We start from the raw sequence: 22,500 nt of genomic DNA, 5'->3' as shown, positions 1-22,500 counted from the left end.
ATATTAATGTCTACATGTATGTGTGTCTCAGAGAGAGATATTAATGTCTACATGTATGTATGTATGTCTCAGAGAGATATTATTGTCTACATGTATGTGTGTCTCAGAGAGAGATATTAATGTCTACATGTATGTGTGTCTCAGAGAGAGATATTATTGTCTACATGTATGTGTGTCTCAGAGAGAGATATTAATGTCTACATGTATGTGTGTCTCAGATAGAGATATTAATGTCTACATGTATGTGTGTGTCTCAGAGAGAGCTATTAATGTCTAGATGTATGTGTCTTAGAGAGAGATATTAATGTCTACATGTATGTGTGTCTCAGAGAGAGATATTAATGTCTACATGTATGTGTGTCTCAGATAGAGATATTAATGTCTACATGTATGTGTGTGTCTCAGAGAGAGCTATTAATGTCTAGATGTATGTGTCTTAGAGAGAGATATTAATGTATACATGTATGTGTGTCTCAGAGAGATATTAATGTCTTTGTGTATGTGTGTCTCAAAGAGGGAGATATTAATGTCTACATGTATGTGTGTCTCAAAGAGATATTAATGTCTTCATGTATGTGTGTCTCAGAGAGAGAGATATCAAAGTCTACATGTATGTGTGTCTCAGAGAGAGATATTAATGTAGGGAGATGTGTGTTTCAAGTTTCAAGTTTCAAGTTTCTTTAATAGTTGTCATACAGAAGTACAGAATACTTTTATACAAAATGCTTCTTACTGTTACGCTCCAGAGACTGTGCTAGACAAGATAAGTATGAAATAAAATGGTATAGCATGTAAAATAGAAGTAAAAATAGAGGTCACAGTGTTCAGTATAGACATATGTACAATGTTCGATGCAGAATAGAAGTAACTGAGTTACCATACAATATGCAATATACTATGCAATGTACTAATATACAATACTATATAGTGCAGATCAGAAATGGGATGAGGTACAATTTAGGTACAATTTACAGTAAGGTGTACGAGTTGTAGTGCAAATCCTTTACCAATAAATATAAAGTGTAAAGTGTGTTTAGGTGTTCTAAAGTGTGTAAAGTGGGTGCTGCAGTGAGTTGTTTGTTTAAAGTGAGTGTGTGCGTGTGGATGTGTGTGCTGTGTGCATTTGATGGTTGTTGCATAGTGTTTATTGTTCGTTGAGCAGCCTGATGGCCTGGGGATAGAAGCTTCTTCTGAGTCTTTCTGTGCTCGCCTTAAGACTCTGGTATCGCTTGTCTGACCGCAGCAGTTCAAAGAGGCAGTTGTTCGGGTGGCTGGAGTCCTTGATGATTCTCTTAGCCTTCCCCCTGCACCGCGCGCGTGTGTGTGTGTGTGTGTGTGTGTGTGTGTGTGTGTGTGTGTGTGTGTGTGTGTGTGTGTGTGTGTGTGTGTGTGTGTGTGTGTGTGTGTTACCTGTTGGTTGTCTCCAGGCTTTCGACTTTCTTCCACAGGTCGCTGTTCTCTGATGTGTAACTGTCTACCCTGCACACACACACACACACACACACACACACACACACACACACACACACACACACACACACACACACACACACACACACACACACACACACACACACATACACACATAGTTTAATGCTTCATATCAGTTTTAAGTGAACCATCTAACAGAACGAGGCCGTCAGTCACTATGAATTGAAAATGGGGGACCCTGATGTAAACAAGACGAAAGTCTTTCTCTGGTCTGCATCCCCTTAACAATTGTGTGTATTGAGCCGTACTGTATTGTACCCATTCTGCAATCTGTTAAATAAAGTTTTCATTCATTCATTCATTCATTCATTCGTTCATTCATTCATTCACTTCAAAGTCTCCAGCAGATAAAATATCAGTATCAGTCGATCACCTCATTAGCCTGATAATGATGGTGCCATATGAAACTAGAGATCACAAGGAATCGCTTCATGCTAGCGTAGCTTCACTTCATGCTAGCTTAGCTTCACTTCATGCTAGCTTAGCTTCACTTCATGCTAGTTTAGATTCCCTTTATGCAAGCTTAACTTCGATTCATGCTAGCTTAGTTTAGCTTCACTTCATGCCAGCATAGCTTCACTTCATGCTAGCTTAGCTTCATTTCATGCCAGCTTCACTTATTGCTAACATAGCTTCACTTCATGCTAGCGTAGCTTCACTTCATGCTAGTTTAGCTTCACTTCATGCTAGTTTAGCTTCACTTCATGCTAGCTTAGATTAGCTTCATGCTAGCTTAGCTTCATACTAGCATCTTTAAGCTAACTTCATGTTTATTTAGGTGAATATGTTAGCAACTGCAAACCAGCTAAGCTAGCTAGCTAATATAACTAACATTAGTGAAATGATGTTTAGCAATGTTGTGTCTCATATGTTATTACTAAACTGTTGTATTTGATCAGATGCACAAAACAAAAATCATTATATCGGCCAATCAGCCGTCCTGCTCTCTAAATGCCATTATCAACATTAGCCAATCAGCCGCCCTGCTCTCTAAATGCCATTATCAACATTAGCCAATCAGCCGCCCTGCTCTCTAAATGTCACTATCAACCTGCTGACTGCTCGGTGCTCCAGAGACTCTTTCTCTCTCTCCCTCTCTCCATCTCTTCATCTACTAATCCTATCAATCTCTTTCATGAAGCCTTCATCCTGCTGTTCTATTTCTTGGTAATCTGTTAATCTCTGTCTGATCAGTGTCTCTGTGATCATCTATTGATCCTGCTGGAAGAGACAGGCAGACAAAGAGAGACAGATACAGACAGGCAGACAGTTTCTAAGCAACAAGGACATTTGGTCTTTTAACTTCGTAACCCTCTAAAGCAGAGTGTCGCACCCACGTGACACTAGACATGATTTGCAAAACATTAAATATCTTTGGAAACCGTTTAAATGTATTTCTCCATCACCCGCAGGCTGGCAGTGCACGGAATTAAGGCATAGAATCTTGAAATATCTAGATCGGTCATTGTCTCTTCCAAATGCAGACAAATCGAATCCGCTGTGTCTAGTATCTATCTATATCTATATCTGTCACTGATCCTTTAGCCTATAGCCAATGGAAATGCAAGAAATGGTCACGAGGGGCGGGCTGAGAGAACCAATGGAAAATTCCTATAGTGTCTCTATACACCAGTGCACTCCGCAGATCGGGCCTCCAGACGGCCTAACGGAGGACAGAGAGAGGCGCTTGTCCCTGATTTTATAATAAAATGGCAAATAATATATAATGTTCAACGTTGGAACTTGTTGAGGCTGTTGAGGATGATCCAGATAATATGAATGAAAAGGACTCTGAGCCAGAACGCTGGGACAGTGATGATGACAATCATAGTGAAGGACTTTTGAAGCTATATGGTTTGAAGTGGTTTGACAACTATTGCACCGTGAATAAAGGATAGGTTCCCCTGAACCATAAAAGCTATAACACAAAGAATAAGCTCAGAATTGGCAAAAATATTATGTATAAATATTATAAACTTTGTTTATGTAGGCTTTAGAGGGTTAAGAGCTTGTGACCGTACATCTAGATACTATAGATTATATATAATACTATACTACATATTGGCCTTCAAATGAAAAACACCAACACCCCCTTGTTCAGACAGACAGACAGACAGACAGACAGACAGACAGACAGACAGACAGACAGACAGACAGACAGACAGACAGACAGACAGACAGACAGACAGACAGACAGACAGACAGACAGACAGACAGACAGACAGACAGACAGACAGACGGCAGAGAGACAGACAGACAGACAGACAGACAGACAGACAGACAGACAGACAGACAGACAGACAGACAGACAGACAGACAGACAGACAGACAGACAGACAGACAGACAGACAGACAGAAAGACAGAAAGACAGACTTACTTCTTCTCCAGACATTCTACATATTCCTTCTTCTTCCTCCTGCTCTCCTGGGCAGAGATCTGAACCCGAAGAGAAAGAAGATCATATATTATCTCATGAATATTACTCACATGATCATATCCTGATAACATCATGTAATCGTGGTTCATAGTTGTGTTGTTGAGCCTCTTTAATCCTAGTGGCTGAAACTGTCATCCTACAGTAGGCCTATGTGAATGAATGAATGAATGAATGAATGAATGAATGAATGAATGAATGAATGAATGAATGAATGAATGAATGAATGAATGAATGAATGAATGAATGAATGAATGAAAACTTTATTTAACAGATTGCAGAATGGGTACAATACAGTATGGCTCAATACACACAATTGTTAAGGGGATGCAGACCAGAGAAAGACGTTTGTCTTGTTTACATCAGGGTCCCCCATTTTCAATTCATAGTGACATTTATGACATACACAACATACATGACATCATGACATTTATGGCATAGGGACATACATGACATACCGGTATATAGTACTGTTACATTTATGACATATATGATGCAAATATACAGTACTGTTACTGTACATATCAGGTGACAATATACAACCATTTACACTATCACATCCGTTTGTCAGCTTGATATGACATTAATTTAGCATACAAGATGGCCGACGTTCACTAGCTAACAGTTAGTCTAGTTTAGGGTGACCATATTTTGATTTCCAAAAAAGAGGACATGCTGGCCCCAGCCTCGAGATACTTAATGATACTTTGCACAATCGAAGCGGGCATGGCCACCTTCATTTCACTATGTCTTGTGTACTGTACTGTATGTGATGAATAAACCTCTTGAATCTTGAATCTCTACTCAAAATTTACTCAAAGATGCCTTTATTGTTTTAACATATGCTTGGAAACATGCACCCAGCAAAGCGGCCATTTTTTTTTATACTTGAACTTGAGGACTGCATACTTTTTTTGCAAAGCTTATCTTTATACATTATGCTTATAGCACATGCATAAGCCTGGTCTCTTTTGAAAGATAACATTCTGAAGTTACTAATGCAAAAAAGGAAAATCACTTTTAGCGCTAATGAAATAGAGTAGCATATAGGTCTGAACTTGAGTTGAACGTGAACTTGTGTACTCACATTTTTCTGCAGTGGTTGCAATATCCCAAATGTAACCACATAACATGCGCCCAGAAAAGTGGCAATTTTTTTTAGGACTGCATTGAGGACTGCATACTTTTTTTGCAAAGCTTATCTTTATACTTTATGCTTATAGCACATGCATAAGCCTGGTCTCTTTTGAAAGATAACATTCTGAAGTTTCGTACACAATAAAGAAAAATCACTTTTAGTGCTAATGAGTAACATAGGGCTGAACATGAGTTGAACTTGTGTACAACTGCTTTCTCTAGTCGGGTCCCAGCTGCAAAACTGCAGAGTTACTGTATTGCCCTGTATTTTACTGTCGTACACTTTTACTGTTATGTAGACTGTTCTGTTTTGTGTTTTTATGTTTACGTGTGATGTATTGTGTATTGTGTACATGCACTTTTATTATGTTCTTGTGTGATGTACCGCACATTTTATTGCTGTCTGATGTTTGCGGGTGTTATTGCTGTCATCCTGGCCAGGTCTCCCTTGCAAAAGAGATCTTGTATCTCAATGGGACTTCCTGGTTAAATAAAGGTTAAATAAAATTAAATTAAAACTTGTGTACTCACGTTTTTGTGTAGTATAGTTGCAATATTCCAAAATAATATATATATTTTTTGTATAAGCTGGAAAACACCGCAAATCCATAGCCTGAAGGGACATGGGCCTGAAGGGACATTAACGTGTGTTGTCGGGCCTTACAAATACATTTGATTTTGATTTGATTATCAATAAGGTAGGATATCTGGAACACACAAACACACTCTTTTTTAAATCACATGCCATGAAACTCTGGGACCTGGCTGAATTTAAGACTGCACAAATCATGTTTAAAGCACGAAACAATTCACTCCCGGGTAACATCCAAAAATGCTGTTATAGAGAGGGGGGTTACAATTTAGAGGAGAGTCTAACTTCAAGAAACAGGCTGTTCATTCAACAATGTATGTATATTTCAGTTTGTGGAGTGAATATGAGTTGCATAAGATAATAGAGTGTGAAGGTATACTGAATACTGTCTATCTGTATGTCATGTATGATTTGATTTTTTTTATTTGAAATCTTTATTTCGAACATGCAATGAATACAAACAAACAATAACAAAAGCAAAACACAACTTAGTATACATGTTCGAAAAGGAGTAGGAAGAAGTATACACTTATTTAATCCTACCCCTTTTCCACTACTCTACTCTACTATGTCATATGTTATGATGAATTGAAAATGGGGGACCCTGATGTAAACAAGATGAAAGTCTTTCTCTGGTCTGCATCCCTTTAACAATTGTGTGTATTGAGCCGTACTGTATTGTACCCATTCTGCAATCTGTTAATAAAGTTTTCAATCAATCAATCAATCAAGGGGGTAGGAATACATACATTTACACTTCATTCTATACTCCTGCTTGTTTGTTTTTTAATCTGTTTATTACTTGTTTTTTAATATTATTTATTTTCAATTTATGTTCGAAATAAATAAACGCATTCATTCAGATATTGTGTGAGCAAAAGTATAGTTAATTTACTCCCTCGAGTCTGGCCCCGCGCGGATCTCGCAGCTGTGCCCGCACAGTGCAATACTCCAATTCAGCCATTGGCAATTCAGCCATTGGGTGGGTGGCGCTGCTGAGCGGCCCTCACAGCGCGGCCGTCAGAGCACGGCTCTGAGAGCGCCGCTGGCTCTGCAGCTGCATGCTTCGCCGGGAGTCGGGGGTGATAATCTGGCGCGCCATGTAAAAAGTTGCACGCCTGACATATCGGCATGTAACTCGAGAACCGAACGGCAACGAATAGCGCTTTAATTCGGTAATTTATATGTTCGGCGAAAAATGCAGTCCCGAGCCTTCAGATGCTCGCAAAGGGCAGTGAAACTGAAACTGAAAAACAATGAAACCCCGGACATTTCCATGAATTTATAAACCCCCCGGACGCCCCGGACAGGGCGTGAAAAGAGGAAATGTCCGGGCAAAAGAGGACGTTTGGTCACCCTAGTCTAGTTAGCTATAATGTAAGATTCCGTATTGAGAGTCGAGAGTTGTGTTCCTCAATACAGTGGAAACTGATTGTACACGATGACAGACAAGTTACACAATGCAATACTTTCTGTATTGTTAGTTTATCATGCTAGCTTCAAAAAGGAAGCAGCGTAGCAATGAGACATCTGTTGTTTATCATGTTAGCTTCAACCAGGAAGCAGTTTAGCAACGAGACATCTGTTGTTTATGATGTTAGTTTCAACCAGGAAGCAGAGTAGCAATGAGACATCTGTTGTTGATCATGTTAGCTTCAACCAATAAAACTATAAAAGACGGAAGGGTCATTATGTCACCGTGTAGAGCACGAACGCACATTGGTGCCAAGTGTGAAAACGTTCAGTTTGGCCGACATTGAGTTGAATGGGATCAACCGTCGTCCTCGTTTTATGTCATTTAAACAGGTAGTATCTCAGATGTTAGAATCATCAGCAATTTGTTTAATTGTTAACTAGCTAACATTTGATATATTGGTTGATGTATATTTCCAATAGCTTGTATATTTTGCTTCTCCATGCATCTCCCATAGGCTTCAATGGATCTGGCACCAAAGTCTGGCACTGCAAGCAGAGCATAGAATGCTGGTGTTCTGATGTGATGACCCTTCCTTCTTTTATAGTTTCCTTGGCTTCAACCAGGAAGCAGCATAGCAACGAGACGCGTCCATACCAAAGGTAGCCGCATTTCTGGCAGACGTTTCTGGTCATGTGACATGTGCGCCCAATAGCGTGACGAGCTGTGTCTTTGCCCATTTCCACGTCAAACAGCCTGCAAACTACCTGCCGTTCTATCGCCATGCTCTAAGACAAACTCTAACCTTAATCAAATTCGAAAGAGTGCCTAAGCTTAACCGTCGAAAGAACTTGCCGTCACGCTCTAAGACAAACTCTAACCTTAACCAACTTCGAAGAGTGCCTAAGCTTAACCAGTGTAGAAACTGGCGTCGGCCAATCAGAGAGCGTCTGCCAGAAATGCGGCTACCTTTGGTAATCACGCCAACGAGACATCTGTTGTTTATCATGTTAGCTTCAACCAGGAAGCAGTTTAGCAAGTTTCACCAGGAAGCAGCATAGCAATGAGACATCTGTTGTTTATCATGTTAGCTTCAACCAGGAAGCAGTTTAGCAACGAGACATCTGTTGTTTATCATGTTAGCTTCAACCAGGAAGCAGTTTAGCAATGAGACATCTGTTGTTTATCATGTTAGCTTCAACCAGGAAGCAGTTTAGCAACGAGATATCTGTTGTTTATCATGTTAGCTTCAACCAGGAAGCAGCTTACCAATGAGACATCTGTTGTTCATCATATTAGTTTCAACCAGGAAGCAGCATATCTTTTGTTTATCATGTTAGTTTCAAGCAGGAAGCAGTGCATTTTTAGTTTATGATGTTAGTTTCAAGCAGGAAGCAGCATATTTTTGGTTTATCGTTCCCTCAGTTTCAAGCAGGAATCAGCATATTTTTTGTTTATCATGTCAGTTTCAAGCAGGAAGCAGCGTATTTCTTGTTTATCATGTCAGTTTCAAGCAGGAATCAGCGTATTTTTTGTTTATCATGTCAGTTTCAAGCAGGAAGCAGCGTATTTTTTGTTTATCGTGTTCGTTTCAACCAGGGAGCAGCTGTTGTTTTCGTTACCTTGTTCTTGATCTTGCGGCGGACTCGTTTCAGAGCTTTCTCTTCTGTCTTGGTCAGAGGGAGTTTATGAGGGACTGGGTAACCTTCAGCTACTAGAGTCCTCTTCTCTTCCTCTGTCAGCAGGAGTGGACCGGACCCCTGGAGCTTCTAATAGTAATAATAATAATGATAGTAATAATCATCATCATCATCATCATATTAATAGTAGTAATATTGATACCAGATGAGAGAGAAGGAGGAGGAGAGGAGGGGAGACGAGAAAGGAGGGGAGGAAAAGAGAGGAGAGGGGATGAGAGGAGAGGAGAGGAAAGGAGAAGAGAGGAGAGCAGTAGAATGGAGAGGAGGGGAGGAGAGCGGAGGAGCAAAGGAGAAGAGCTGCTTACGTGTGGTGCAGTGAGAAGAGGAGAGGAAGAGATGGCCGATGAGGAGGATGAAGAGGAGGAAGCACGGCCTCCCAGTCTCTGCTGCTGCTGGGGGGAGGCGGGGGAGAGGAGGAGGTGGGGGGAGGACGGGGGGAGGGAGCCGTCACTATCGCTGCTGTGGTTACTACTGGGAGGAGTGGGAGGGAGTAGGAGACCTTCATCTAGAAGAGGAGAGGAGAGACAGTCAGATAGCGTCTATTATAAAACAGGTAGCTCAAATCAAGCAATCTGATTTTTTCATAGCTGTGGTATAATAACTGTAGGCCATGGCTGTGACATCTAATTCCTTTGCACTGTTCAGTATCACTTCAGTATCACTTCAGTATCAGTAGCGGTGGCCTAAAGGTTAGAGAAGCAGGTTTGTGACCGGAAGGTCACCGGTTCGATCCCCCGGACTGGCAGAAAAAATCTGGGCTGGGGAAGTGAATGAATAACTCTCTCCCATACCCTTAACACCAACCGCTGGAGTGCCCTTGAGCAAGGCATTAAACCCCCAACTGCTCCAGTGGAGTTGCTCAGTGGCCAACGGTGTCAGACTGTGGTTGTACTGGACAGCTCCCAGGTGTGAAGGAACTGTGTGAGTGTGAAGCAGGGCGTAGCTGAAAAAGAGCATACGTGCTCAGCGAACCTACCTTGGGTAAATAAAGGTTAAATAAATATAAAAAAAAAAAATAGTATCACTTCAGTATCAGTTCAGTATCACTCCATGTCTGAAAACAAGTCTGCCAGCCAGTGGGGGATGGGTAGCGTTAACATTAACATTAACCAAAAAAGCCACGCAAGCAGCCGATCATGCCTCCCCCAACATGACACCTTCTTTATTGACTAATTACTAGCTAATCCAAACCAGTTGTGATATCTGCTGCTGTCTGACATGGGTGCCTGAGCTATGGTGTGACAGATACTAAATGTAGAACATTATCATGGCAGAGTAAAAGCAGCATCAAGGCTGATAGGCAGTGGCCTCGTCATGGTAGCTCAGAGAGTGCATTCTGGTCATGGAGCTATAGACCACTGCACTTCTGCGTTAGATTGAGCTCATGGAGGAGAGAGCGGGGGAGAAAATGAATGAATGTGGATGAGAGCCTTGACATTAAGTGGTTGTAGCTACGGCTGTGGGGGTGCTGGAGACATGATCCAATAGACTTTTATACGCCAGAGTCTCCTGAACATGGCGCGACCAATCACAAGTCGATCGGCACTTTCTCGGCCGAGCTATAATAGTCGCTTTTTCGCACCTACTCCCGAACTACGCATGCACAGATTGATGAACCTAGACTCTGTGGGCAATCTGCGCATGCGTAGTTCAGGAGTAGGTGCGGAAAAGTGACTTTCACTTAATGTCAAGGCTCTCATCCAAATTCATTCATTTTCTCCCCCCGCTCTCTCTCCCATGGTTTCAGAATCCCGGAAGTGTTGCGATGGTCTATTCGGGAGCATGTCTATGTTCCCCGGGTTCTATGTTCCCCGCTTTGATTGATTGATTGAAAATTTTAGACCACCAGCCCTGATTCCAAACTCTAACCTTAACCAGTTCGAAAGAGGGCCTAAGCTTAACCATTCGAAACAAGGCGGACATTAACACTTTCACTTTCCGATAGTTATGTTGAAAGCCACTCACGAGATTTCTCAGAATTCTTTATTTTTATTTTTTTTAGCGATCTGAAATCATATTGCATCACGCGAGCCTACCCGAGTATAACCGAGCGCCGCCGGCGATCATATGTGGAAAAAAGCGCCCCCTATCGTCTCCCAGATGACATAAGGGATTTTGGAATGGACTCAATGAAAATGGATGTGGGAAAAAATCCGGTACTCCACATTTTCCAGTCCACTGATCCAGCCGGGGTTACCACAGTTCATTCTGGAGCCTCTCAGCCCCGCGGAATCATGTGTACTACTGTATCACGTTGGATCCATACACTTATCGATTTTTTCGAATGGTGATCAGGAATTGGAATATACCAGTTGGATACCATCTGATGTCAGGTAAGGAATCTATGTTATCAGTGTTAGGATAATCAGACTAATTTTGATGAAGATATAGGCTGTTTTGTGAAATGGGCTCTTTCGGTTTCACTGTAAAAGTCCAAGAGGAAATGAACACGGCAATTATCCGTGCACGGCGCGAATGTGCTTGCGCGCACGTATAATATTGATCATCTAGCGTTTATTTGAAAACGATTCATAAATAGGCCGACGAATATCAACATTCTGGAATATTCCAGTAAAAGACGATTATCATAGAATGGTCCAGAATGAACTGTTTTTTACCTCAAAACGGGTGCTTTTCTAAATGCTCTGAAACGGAAATGAAGCGATAAAAAACCAATCTGCCTTGACAGCACTGACTGGAAAAGTATTCTTTGATAAGCGACGTGCAGATTAGACACATAGCCATAATTTAAAACATAGATTAGGCGATATTAACGTTAACATTGAAGTGGACCATCAAGGGGGTAAAAAGGAAAACCCGGCGTGGCACTCAAAGTGTTAATAATTAATAAAATAATAAAAATTTATAAAATGTTCAATCTATTAATCAATCAAAGCGGGGAACATAGAACCCGGGGAACAAAGACAGGTCCTGAGAGAAGCTGAAAGGAAGTATAGAAAGTCACGCCTCACTGCTGACATCGACACATATCACAACCTCTTGTTAACATTCTCCAAAACCATCACTAATGCCAAAGCTTCTTTCTTCCAACATAGGATCGAGGCCTCTGCCAAGAATCTTCGCAAACTGCATGCTACCATGTCCTCCCTCCTCACTCCCCCCCCACCCCCCCTCACTCATCTTTCTCTGCCGAAGACATTGCGATCTTCTTTGAGGAAAAAGTGGAGAACATCCGCAGCTCCTTCTCCCAACCCCCACCCATTCCAAATGCTGAATCGAGAACCTCATCCTTCACTCTGTCATCTTTCTCTCCCATTACAGAAGCAGAGACCCTGACACTGGTAACGTCGAACCGTCCGACTACTTGCCAGCTGGACCAGCTACCCTCCCCACTCCTCCAGACCATAGCACCAGACATCCTCCCATTCCTAACTGCAACCATCAACTCCTCACTCAACTCGGGGGTGGTCCCCACCTCCCTAAAACAAGCCAGAGTCACGCCGCTTGTTGTGAAGGGCCAGATTAAACCGAATATATATATTTATTTATATATATATATTTAATTGTATTTGTATATTCTCTAATATTCCCTGATATCCCTTGTATATTCCTTGTACAATATGCATTGAATATCCATTCTAGCCTACTGAACATCCCATAATAGTCTCCATTCTACTATTGGTCGAGACCTTGGTGCCAGGCTGCCATACCCCTCAGACCCAGTTCAAACGTACCGCTCCACATGTACGAACAAGTCCTAGTTCCGCGTAGGAATCTGGCTACCGCACCACTAATGGGACTATTTGTTCATAGTGCGTATATATACTGCGCTACTAAAGTAGGACTTTCTTTTCAGTCCAGTTTCTTACCCTCCAATAGAGTCACAGACGTAAAGCCTCCCCGCGACGCCACGTGTGGGAGTAAGGCCAAGTTCGCCTACCATCGGTATTGAGACATCGTGTATATTAATATTTGAATAGTCATATTTGGCACTATATCGTCGAGTTGGACGTAGTCTATTAAGCTAATAATAGTCTGTTAATATATAGTGCTTCGTGCGGTGAGAATACTACCGTAGTCAGTACCCCATCGTTTCGGGCAGAGAACTGGCTGCTTACCCAGGGTGGTTGACCCCATGTGAAGCTGCACCCGAGGAGCCCCAGAGCCGACGAGCGAGTGGACCTGTATACCGGATTATTCTACCGACGACAGCCCGCCTTCCCAGGCACGGATTATGCTTTGTATACTTTGATTATTCCATGGATAAAGACCCCCGACACTGCCGTGTGTTGGAACCCCCCCCCCCTGGAGAGGACGCAAGGTGAGGAGACGCTCTGCAAGACGAGGTCGCTTCACGTCTCTCCCCCGTGGACCGGAGAGAGCCGGCCCACAAAGAGTCCACCTGCTTTCATCTGTGGTCCAAGGATCGCCGGCGCATTGAACGGCACTACAGTGGGTTCACCTGGGATACCCTTGGCCGGACGAGGCAGCCGGATTCTACCCCCCCCCCCCCCCCTCCTACTCCTGTCGGCTTACAAGCGACCGGATTAACCCCCCCTTAGTGTATCTAGTATATAATCATTAAAGTATCATTGCTGTTATTCCTTAACTATTCCAGGTCGTATATTTACCACCTGCGCCATCAGAGATTGGACATTCTCTATTGATATACCGACGAATACTCTTTGCCATAAAAGTGCATACTATTTCAATTCATAAATGTAATTAAGTGATTAAGTGCTTGCTCTACACACCATTGCTGTGTAGTAATAAACGCATACTTCGACTTCGTACATTTGTGTTGGATCCGTTTCATCTACGTGAGAGTGTTTATGATAATATATTTATGCCGTGTACTGGGTGGCCGAATATTAAGTACAAAGGTAGTGGTAGTAAGTATCATATCTAGTAATACAGTCAGGGAATTGTACCCCTCAGTTACAATTGGTCCTTCGAGCCGGATGGTAATCAGTGTAATATTAATATAGTGTTATTAATATTGAAATGGCCTATGATGAACACTCCACGAAACGATCCTCCTAACCAACGCCCGCAGCGCGAACGACGGCTCCCTCAGTACTTAGAGGCTTACGCTGTCAGTCAACAACCTAGTCTTCTACTAACAGTAAACGCGGTAAAACTAGAAAGTAAAAGTATGTCTAACCCCAACGCCCAGACTACCCCGACCATAGAGGCCCCTACGGGCTCTAATGTAACTGACCAAGTTCACGGTGGGGACCAGTGGGAACCAGACATGACTTCACACCCCGCCAGTACTGAAGAAGTAGTCCCCGACGAGTCCCGGGAGGAATACAACGCTACCGAGAGAGAACTCGGCACGGAAGAAGACGGGGAGAGCACCGTGGAGATAGAGCTCCAAGGCTCCGCAAGGAGTACCCCGAGGGAAGGCTCCCCTATACAACCGCCTTCTCCCAGCAAGGCAGAGAGGACCCTACAGCAGGCCTTCCTCATCAGCCTGAACGCCGCTGCTGAACGCGACCGACTGCAGATCCAGCAGCGAAGCGAACACGAGCAGATACGTCTAGAAATAAGACGCATTCAGATGGAAGAGAATGTGGCCCGAGAACGAGCCGGTGCTCAACGGGACGCAGCGCGCGACAGACAGCAGTCGCAACTAATAGAACAGCTGATCAAACGGACAACACCCTCTCCCTCCGCCAGAGGCTCCAGGAACTCGTCTAGACACACCTCCAGGGCGGCATCCCCTAGCCGAGTAAACAACCCTGAACTTGACCAACAGACGAGGTCTATACCCCCCACAGACCACCTCCCCCCACCGGTCCAAGCGAGACCTAGCAACCGGGAAGGAGCAGCATATCCTGTGGAGAGGCTAAACCAGAGACTACAAGCACTGGATGACCTAACTGAAGACGAAGAGGAAGAGGAGGAGAACCACGCCCGAAGACAGCACAGTACTCTACCGGACCAGGAGGTCCGGTACAGCCCAGGCTATACCCCCGCGGAGCTGCGCTACAGACCCCCGACTCTATACACGGGTGAGCACGACGCACGACCCGCACCGAGGAACAGCACCTGGACAAGCGGGCCATGGTACACTGCCGGTACCAGCCCATACCAAGGAGCGGGAGGAGACTCGCCTAGGAGGCCTCTCCCCCAACGCTCGCCGATGTATCCACAGTCAGCGTCATACATTGGCACGCCTATGGTACCCGACTTCACCCAAGAGAACCGGGCCCAGTATACAGAACTCCGCATGTGTCTGGAGACCATGTTGGTGGATGTATTGGATGAACGCCACAAATACGCCATCCTACTGAAGCACTTAAAGGTACCCCGCGCACATAATATAGCGCTCGCCTACGCGACTTCCACCACCCCATACACATCAGCGCTGGTAGCATTGGACCAGAGGTATGGGCGCATATGGGATTACGTGATCCAGGAGATCCGACACATCGACCGCTTACCCCCAGCAATAGACAAAATCGAGCACTGGACGACCTGTCCATCAGAGTGCAGTCCCTGGTAGGGATGTTGGGAGCGCAAAGAGAGAAGGGGAGGCATGAACTTTACGCCAACTCAAATGTGGAAAGGATTCTGGAGAAGCTGCCGCCCGCTCGTCAGGAGCGCTTTAGGCGGCAGAGGGACCACAGAGACCCGAATGGCCCCGAACCGAACCTCCTCGATCTAGCAGACTTCCTGGCGAGAGAAGTCAGCAGCCTACGGCTAGATACATTCGGACGGAGCACCCCTGGCTCCAGAGAAGGAACCAGACGACTAAATGATGGAAGAAGATCGGTGACTGTGATGCACCAATCGGAGTCAGTACCGAGCAGCAGGAGCCACAGTACCCCCTCCAGAACGGAGAAGTGGAAGATAGTGTGCCCCTACTGTGAGAAAGAACACTGGCTAGCGCAATGTGACTCCTTCCCCAAGCTGAACGCGGAGGAAGCAGGTCAATGGATAAAGTCCAACAAGCGCTGTTTTCGCTGTGCGCGCTCACACATGGCAGCCAAATGCCGCTTAAAGAAAAGGTGCACCAAGTGCGATGGAGCCCATCTGGACATACTTCACGACAGTAACAGACGGCGCCCTTCACCTGCACCATCCAGCCGCAAAGCGAGCGTCATGTACATCGATCCCGCCAGCAGCAGTGGAGCCCGAGTACTCCTAAAAGTAGTGCGTGTGACACTAAGCTACCAGAATAAAGTCCTGGACACTTACGCCGTCCTCGATGACGGGTCAGAGAAGACCCTGCTGCTCGCCTCCGCTGCGGCCCAGCTAGGGCTGCGGGGAAGCGAAACCCAAATGACAATTCGGACAATAAGACGAGATTTGAAGACGATAAAGGGCGAGAATGTCTCATTCTCTATCGCAGCAAGCGGCCAGCCTGAGCGACGGTACCAGATTACAGGCGCTTTCACCAGCCAAGAAATAGGACTGTCGCGGTACACATACCCCGTCGCCAAGCTGATGGAGAAATATGTACATCTGCGCAAGTTACCGATCCCGCTCATAGACAATGCTATGCCGACCCTGTTGATAGGCTCCGACCATGCAGACCTCATTGTCCCGATAGACCGGGTTCATACCGGACCCCGAGGCTGTCCTGCAGCAGTCGAGACCCGTTTGGGATGGACTCTCCAAGGCCCGCTCGCCAAATCTCTCAACCGAAGTACAGCCACTAGATGTCTCCACTCCCGAGTCACAGAGGGAGAAACCGCACTCCTGCAACACGTAGAACGGCTATGGACCTTGGAACAAATGCCCTTTAAGAACGGAAAGAAAGACATTCGCTCTAAAGATGACATTTATGCCATTCACCTCCTCGAGACAGGGACCAAGAGAGTCCCGGTCAACGGCGTGTTGAGATACGCCACGCCACTCCTGCGGCGAGAAGGAATGCCTACTTTCCACGCCAAGACAGACGCCACAGAACGGTACCTGCTGAACACGGAGCGGCGCTTAGCCAAGAACCCCGCCCAAGAGAGTGTATACCGCGCTGAGATTGAGAAGCTCATCACAGCGGGACACGTCACAAAGATGGACATTAAAGAGGCTGACCAGACCACTGAATCGTGGTACGTGCCCCACCACAAGGTCCATCACAACGGTAAAGACTGCATAGTATTTAACTGCAGCTACCAGATCGGATCCCAAAATCTAAATAAAGAGTTACTGCCCGCTCCCACACTCGGCCCCTCCCTACTCGGCGTTCTACTCCGCTTCCGCCAGGAAAGGGTGGCCATCAGCGGGGACATTAAAGGAATGTTCCTGCAGGTGAGATTAGTAGAGGCGGACAAGCCCCTGTTACGGTTCCTATGGAGAGAGAAGCCAGGAGATGAGCACCCAGCCATCTACCAATGGGAAGTCCTCCCCTTCGGAACGACGTGCAGCCCCTGCTGTGCTACATTTGCACTACAGAAACATGTAGCAGAGGACCCAGCAGCGGACGAAGAGGTCCGACACAGCGTAAAGAACAGCTTCTACGTAGACAACTGTCTACAAAGCCTTTCAACCCAAGAAGAAGCCGAGGCTCTCCTGATTAAACTCTGCGCCTCATTGATCAAAGGCGGCTTTGATCTCAGGCAGTGGGCCAGCAGCGATCCGCAAGTACTGCGCAGCCTCTCCTCCGAGGACAAGGCAGCCAGCAGCGAGACCTGGATGGCTACAATCCCGGGAGAAGCCCAGGAGATGACCCTGGGATTGGTGTGGCGATTCAAAACAGATTCGCTTCACTACAGACACAAGCCCCTGACTACGGAGCAGGGAAGGCCGGCGGCGGCGCCGACCACCAGACGGAGTGTGTACACAACACTCGCCCGACAATATGACCCGCTAGGATGTATTCTACCGTACACCACCAGGGCAAAAATGATTGTACGAGCATTGTGGGACAAGGACCAGGGCTGGGACGACCCCATTCCCGCACACCTTGCATCCACCTGGAGAGAGTGGGAGATGGAGCTCCACTCACTCCCAGGCGTTAATATGCGCCGAAGCTACTTCCCACCCACGGTGAGGCCAGAGACATGTAAAATGGACTTACACGTCTTCAGTGACGCCTCAGAGGTCGCATACGGATCAGTAGCCTACTTGCGGGCCCAAGACCAGGGGGGAGAGATCTACACAGCATTTGTCCTCGCCCGCTCGAGAATAGCCCCACGCAAGCAACAATCTATCCCACGTCTAGAGCTCTGCGCAGCCCCAGCCGGAGCGCACCTAGCCACGCTCATCCAACGTGAGCTCACCATACCGGTGTCTAGAATAATCCTGTGGTCAGATTCCACGACGGTACTCGCCTGGATCAAATCGGACTCATGCAAGTACAAAGTCTTCGTGGGAGTCAGAGTCACCGAGATTCAAGACTTAACCGAAGAGTTAACCGGAGAAACAGAGTGGCGCTACGTTGATACAAAACAGAACCCAGCTGACGTCATCACCCGGGGGATGCCCCTGGATGACCTCACCCGTCGCAATGTCTACAGTGACGGCCCCGCATTCCTAAGACTCCCGGAAGGACAGTGGCCCATGCCTATCTCGAGGGAAGCAAGTCCAGAGGAGGTGGAAAATAAGAAGTCTGTGTTCTGTGGATTGAGCACCGTAGCCTCCACCGACCCTAACATAGACGATTGCACGTCCATAGAGAGTGCACAACAAAGAACATTCCTGCGGTACCACCCGGAGTGCAAGTCCCCCGCTGATATGTCAGCAGCTAACTACGAGGAAGCAGAATTGCTTCTACTGCAGCGAGCCCAGAGAGACTCGTTTCCCGATGAATTGGCCTGTCTACAGGGAGGAAAGCCCGTCCCATCCGACAGCAGATTAATTCATCTGGCCCCAGAGAGCGACGCTCATACCCTCATCAGAGTGGGTGGTCGCCTACGCAGAGCCCCCAATCTACCGGATGACATTAAATACCCGATCGTATTGAACAGCCGACACAAGGTCACAGAGCTGATTATAAAGAAATACGATGAGGATGTACATCACGCAGGAGCAGAAAGAGTCTTCGCGGAAATCAGACGTCGTTACTGGATCCTACAAGGAAGAGAGGCGGTACGACGCTTCCAGCGAACATGTCTAGACTGCCGCAAGTGGCGCGCGCAGCCCAGCATACCAAGGATGGCTGACCTTCCTCCATGTCGCCTCCGAATCGGTGACAAGCCATTCCACTCAACGGGTATGGACTGCTTTGGCCCGCTGCACATAAAGAAAGGAAGAGGAACCGAGAAGCGGTGGGGTATTGTATTCAAATGCATGACCACCAGAGCGATACACATCGAGCTTCTCCCGACCATGAGCACAGACTCATTCCTTATGGCCTTCCGAAGATTCACATCACGGAAAGGAAGACCGTCTACCCTATTGTCCGATCATGGGACAAACTTCAAAGGCGGCGAAAGAGAGCTGAGAGAGAGCTTCCAAGCTATGGGCCCAGAACTTAAGACCCACCTCGCTCCAGCACAGGTTGATTTCCAATTCAACCCCCCAAACGCACCCCACTTCGGTGGCACTTGGGAACGAGAAGTGCGCTCCATAAAGACAGCCCTGTACGCAGTACTTGGGGCCCAGACTGTGGCGGAAGAAGTCCTAATGACAGTCCTCACGGAGATTGAGGGAGTACTTAACTCGAAGCCCCTCGGATATGTCTCCAGTGATGTGGCGGATATCGACCCAGTTACCCCCAACACACTCCTGATGGGGCGGCTAGATCCTGCATTACCCCAGACAATGTACCGGCCTGAAGAAGCGAACGGCCGACGAATGTGGAGGTACAGCCAAGTATTAGCCGACAAGTTTTGGAACAGTTTCCTACTGCACTACCTACCGTCTCTACAGACCCGCCAGAAGTGGGTAAAGGAGAGAGACAATTTGACAGAAGGAACAGTCGTCATGATTATTGATCAATCACTGCCCAGAGCTATGTGGCCGGCCGGCCGCGTAAGCAAAGTGATCACCGGTGCCGACGGCAAGGTCCGAGCAGCTGAAGTGCTCGTCCAGGGTCGCACTTACACCCGTCCCGTGGCGAGGCTCATAGAACTGCCTCGACTCCCAGACACAATCGATGATGACCATGACCCTACAACCCTATGACTTTGTGAAGTTGACTGACCCCTACAGCAAACCCTTATGTGTAAATAGACAACGCGATTAATCTGTCTCTGTTTAACTGATTAGGTCTGGGACCAATCAGGGGGTGGCTGTTGTGAAGGGCCAGATTAAACCGAATATATATATTTATTTATATATATATATTTAATTGTATTTGTATATTCTCTAATATTCCCTGATATCCCTTGTATATTCCTTGTACAATATGCATTGAATATCCATTCTAGCCTACTGAACATCCCATAATAGTCTCCATTCTACTATTGGTCGAGACCTTGGTGCCAGGCTGCCATACCCCTCAGACCCAGTTCAAACGTACCGCTCCACATGTACGAACAAGTCCTAGTTCCGCGTAGGAATCTGGCTACCGCACCACTAATGGGACTATTTGTTCATAGTGCGTATATATACTGCGCTACTAAAGTAGGACTTTCTTTTCAGTCCAGTTGCTTACCCTCCAATAGAGTCACAGACGTAAAGCCTCCCCGCGACGCCACGTGTGGGAGTAAGGCCAAGTTCGCCTACCATCGGTATTGAGACATCGTGTATATTAATATTTGAATAGTCATATTTGGCACTATATCGTCGAGTTGGACGTAGTCTATTAAGCTAATAATAGTCTGTTAATATATAGTGCTTCGTGCGGTGAGAATACTACCGTAGTCAGTACCCCATCGTTTCGGGCAGAGAACTGGCTGCTTACCCAGGGTGGTTGACCCCATGTGAAGCTGCACCCGAGGAGCCCCAGAGCCGACGAGCGAGTGGACCTGTATACCGGATTATTCTACCGACGACAGCCCGCCTTCCCAGGCACGGATTATGCTTTGTATACTTTGATTATTCCATGGATAAAGACCCCCGACACTGCCGTGTGTTGGAACCCCCCCCCCCTGGAGAGGACGCAAGGTGAGGAGACGCTCTGCAAGACGAGGTCGCTTCACGTCTCTCCCCCGTGGACCGGAGAGAGCCGGCCCACAAAGAGTCCACCTGCTTTCATCTGTGGTCCAAGGATCGCCGGCGCATTGAACGGCACTACAGTGGGTTCACCTGGGATACCCTTGGCCGGACGAGGCAGCCGGATTCTACCCCCCCCCCCCTCCTACTCCTGTCGGCTTACAAGCGACCGGATTAACCCCCCCTTAGTGTATCTAGTATATAATCATTAAAGTATCATTGCTGTTATTCCTTAACTATTCCAGGTCGTATATTTACCACCTGCGCCATCAGAGATTGGACATTCTCTATTGATATACCGACGAATACTCTTTGCCATAAAAGTGCATACTATTTCAATTCATAAATGTAATTAAGTGATTAAGTGCTTGCTCTACACACCATTGCTGTGTAGTAATAAACGCATACTTCGACTTCGTACATTTGTGTTGGATCCGTTTCATCTACGTGAGAGTGTTTATGATAATATATTTATGCCGTGTACTGGGTGGCCGAATATTAAGTACAAAGGTAGTGGTAGTAAGTATCATATCTAGTAATACAGTCAGGGAATTGTACCCCTCAGTTACACCGCTCATAAAAAAACCAACCCTGAACCCTACCGTCATAGGCAACTACCGTCCTGTCTCTCTTCTCTCCTTCCTTTCTAAAACACTTGAACGTGCTGTGCTGTATCCAACCAACTTACTGCTTATCTCTTACAGAATGACCTCCTAGACCCTAATCAGTCAGGCTTCAGGACTGGTCACTCCACAGAGCCAGCCCTCATTGCGGTCACAGAGGCACTTCACTTAGCAAAAGCGAAAGGCCTCTCCTCTGTCCTGATTCTCCTAGATCTATCTGCAGCCTTCGACACAGTCAACCACCAGATCCTCCTTGCGGCCCTCGCAGGAATGGGAGTGGCTGGCTCTGCGCTGACATGGCTGTCATCATACCTCAATGACCGCTCCTACCAAGTCTCATGGAGAGGGACCCTGTCGGCCACCCGCCCCCTGTGGACGGGTGTCCCCCAGGGCTCGGTTTTAGGACCCCTTCTCTTCTCCCTCTACACTAAATCACTGGGTAACATTATCACGTCTCATGGCTTCTCCTACCATTGTTATGCCGACGATACTCAACTCTTCCTCTCCTTCCCTCCCTCAGATATCCACGTCTCTGAGCGGATCTCGGCCTGTCTGTCCGACATCTCCGCCTGGATGACGACCAACCACCTCAAACTGAACCTAAGCAAAACAGAATTGCTCCACCTGCCGGCCAAATCCTCCCCCCTAACCGACCTTTCAATCACAGTCGAGAATGCAGCTGTGACTGCGTCCCCGACCACCAAGAACCTTGGTGTTGTCCTCGACGACCAGTTGAACTTCTCTGCTCACATCGCAGCGATGACCAGAACCTGCCGATTCCTCCTGAGCAACGTCAGAAGGATCCGCCCCTTCCTGACAAAAGAAGCCACCCAACTCCTCGTCCAATCAACAGTCATCTCCCGCCTCGACTACTGCAACGCACTGCTCGCTGGCCTCCCGGCCACTGCCACTAAGCCTCTTCAACTCATTCAGAACGCAGCGGCCCGCCTGATCTCAAACCTACCGAAGTCGGCCCATGTCACCCCACTTCTTAGGGACCTGCACTGGCTCCCCATTGCTGCACGAATCCGCTTCAAGGCCCTCGACCTAGCATACCGTGCGGCAAAGGGAACCGCTCCCACCTACCTCCGGTCAA

General features: G+C 46.5%; 1 protein-coding gene across 1 annotated transcript in view; it reads right to left on the bottom strand.

Moving 5' to 3' along the window:
- Window positions 1-22,500, bottom strand: part of creb3l1 (cAMP responsive element binding protein 3-like 1) — a gene marked incomplete at its 3' end in the record, with an annotated part of 136,585 nt that overhangs the window by 15,421 nt on the left and 98,664 nt on the right. The window contains exons 6-9 of the mRNA XM_084323932.1: window positions 9,075-9,274; window positions 8,692-8,838; window positions 3,870-3,928; window positions 1,411-1,479 (exon numbers count right to left, since the gene is read on the bottom strand). Of these exons, the coding sequence (XP_084180058.1) occupies window positions 1,411-1,479; window positions 3,870-3,928; window positions 8,692-8,838; window positions 9,075-9,274 (475 nt within the window). The remainder of the gene's footprint in view (window positions 1-1,410; window positions 1,480-3,869; window positions 3,929-8,691; window positions 8,839-9,074; window positions 9,275-22,500) is intronic.

This window comes from Notolepis coatsorum, assembly GCF_963971535.1.
Source record: "Notolepis coatsorum genome assembly, chromosome: 1".
NCBI lineage: Eukaryota > Metazoa > Chordata > Actinopteri > Aulopiformes > Paralepididae > Notolepis > Notolepis coatsorum.
Note: the sequence above shows the minus strand (reverse complement) of the source record. Positions and strands in the feature narration are given on the sequence as shown.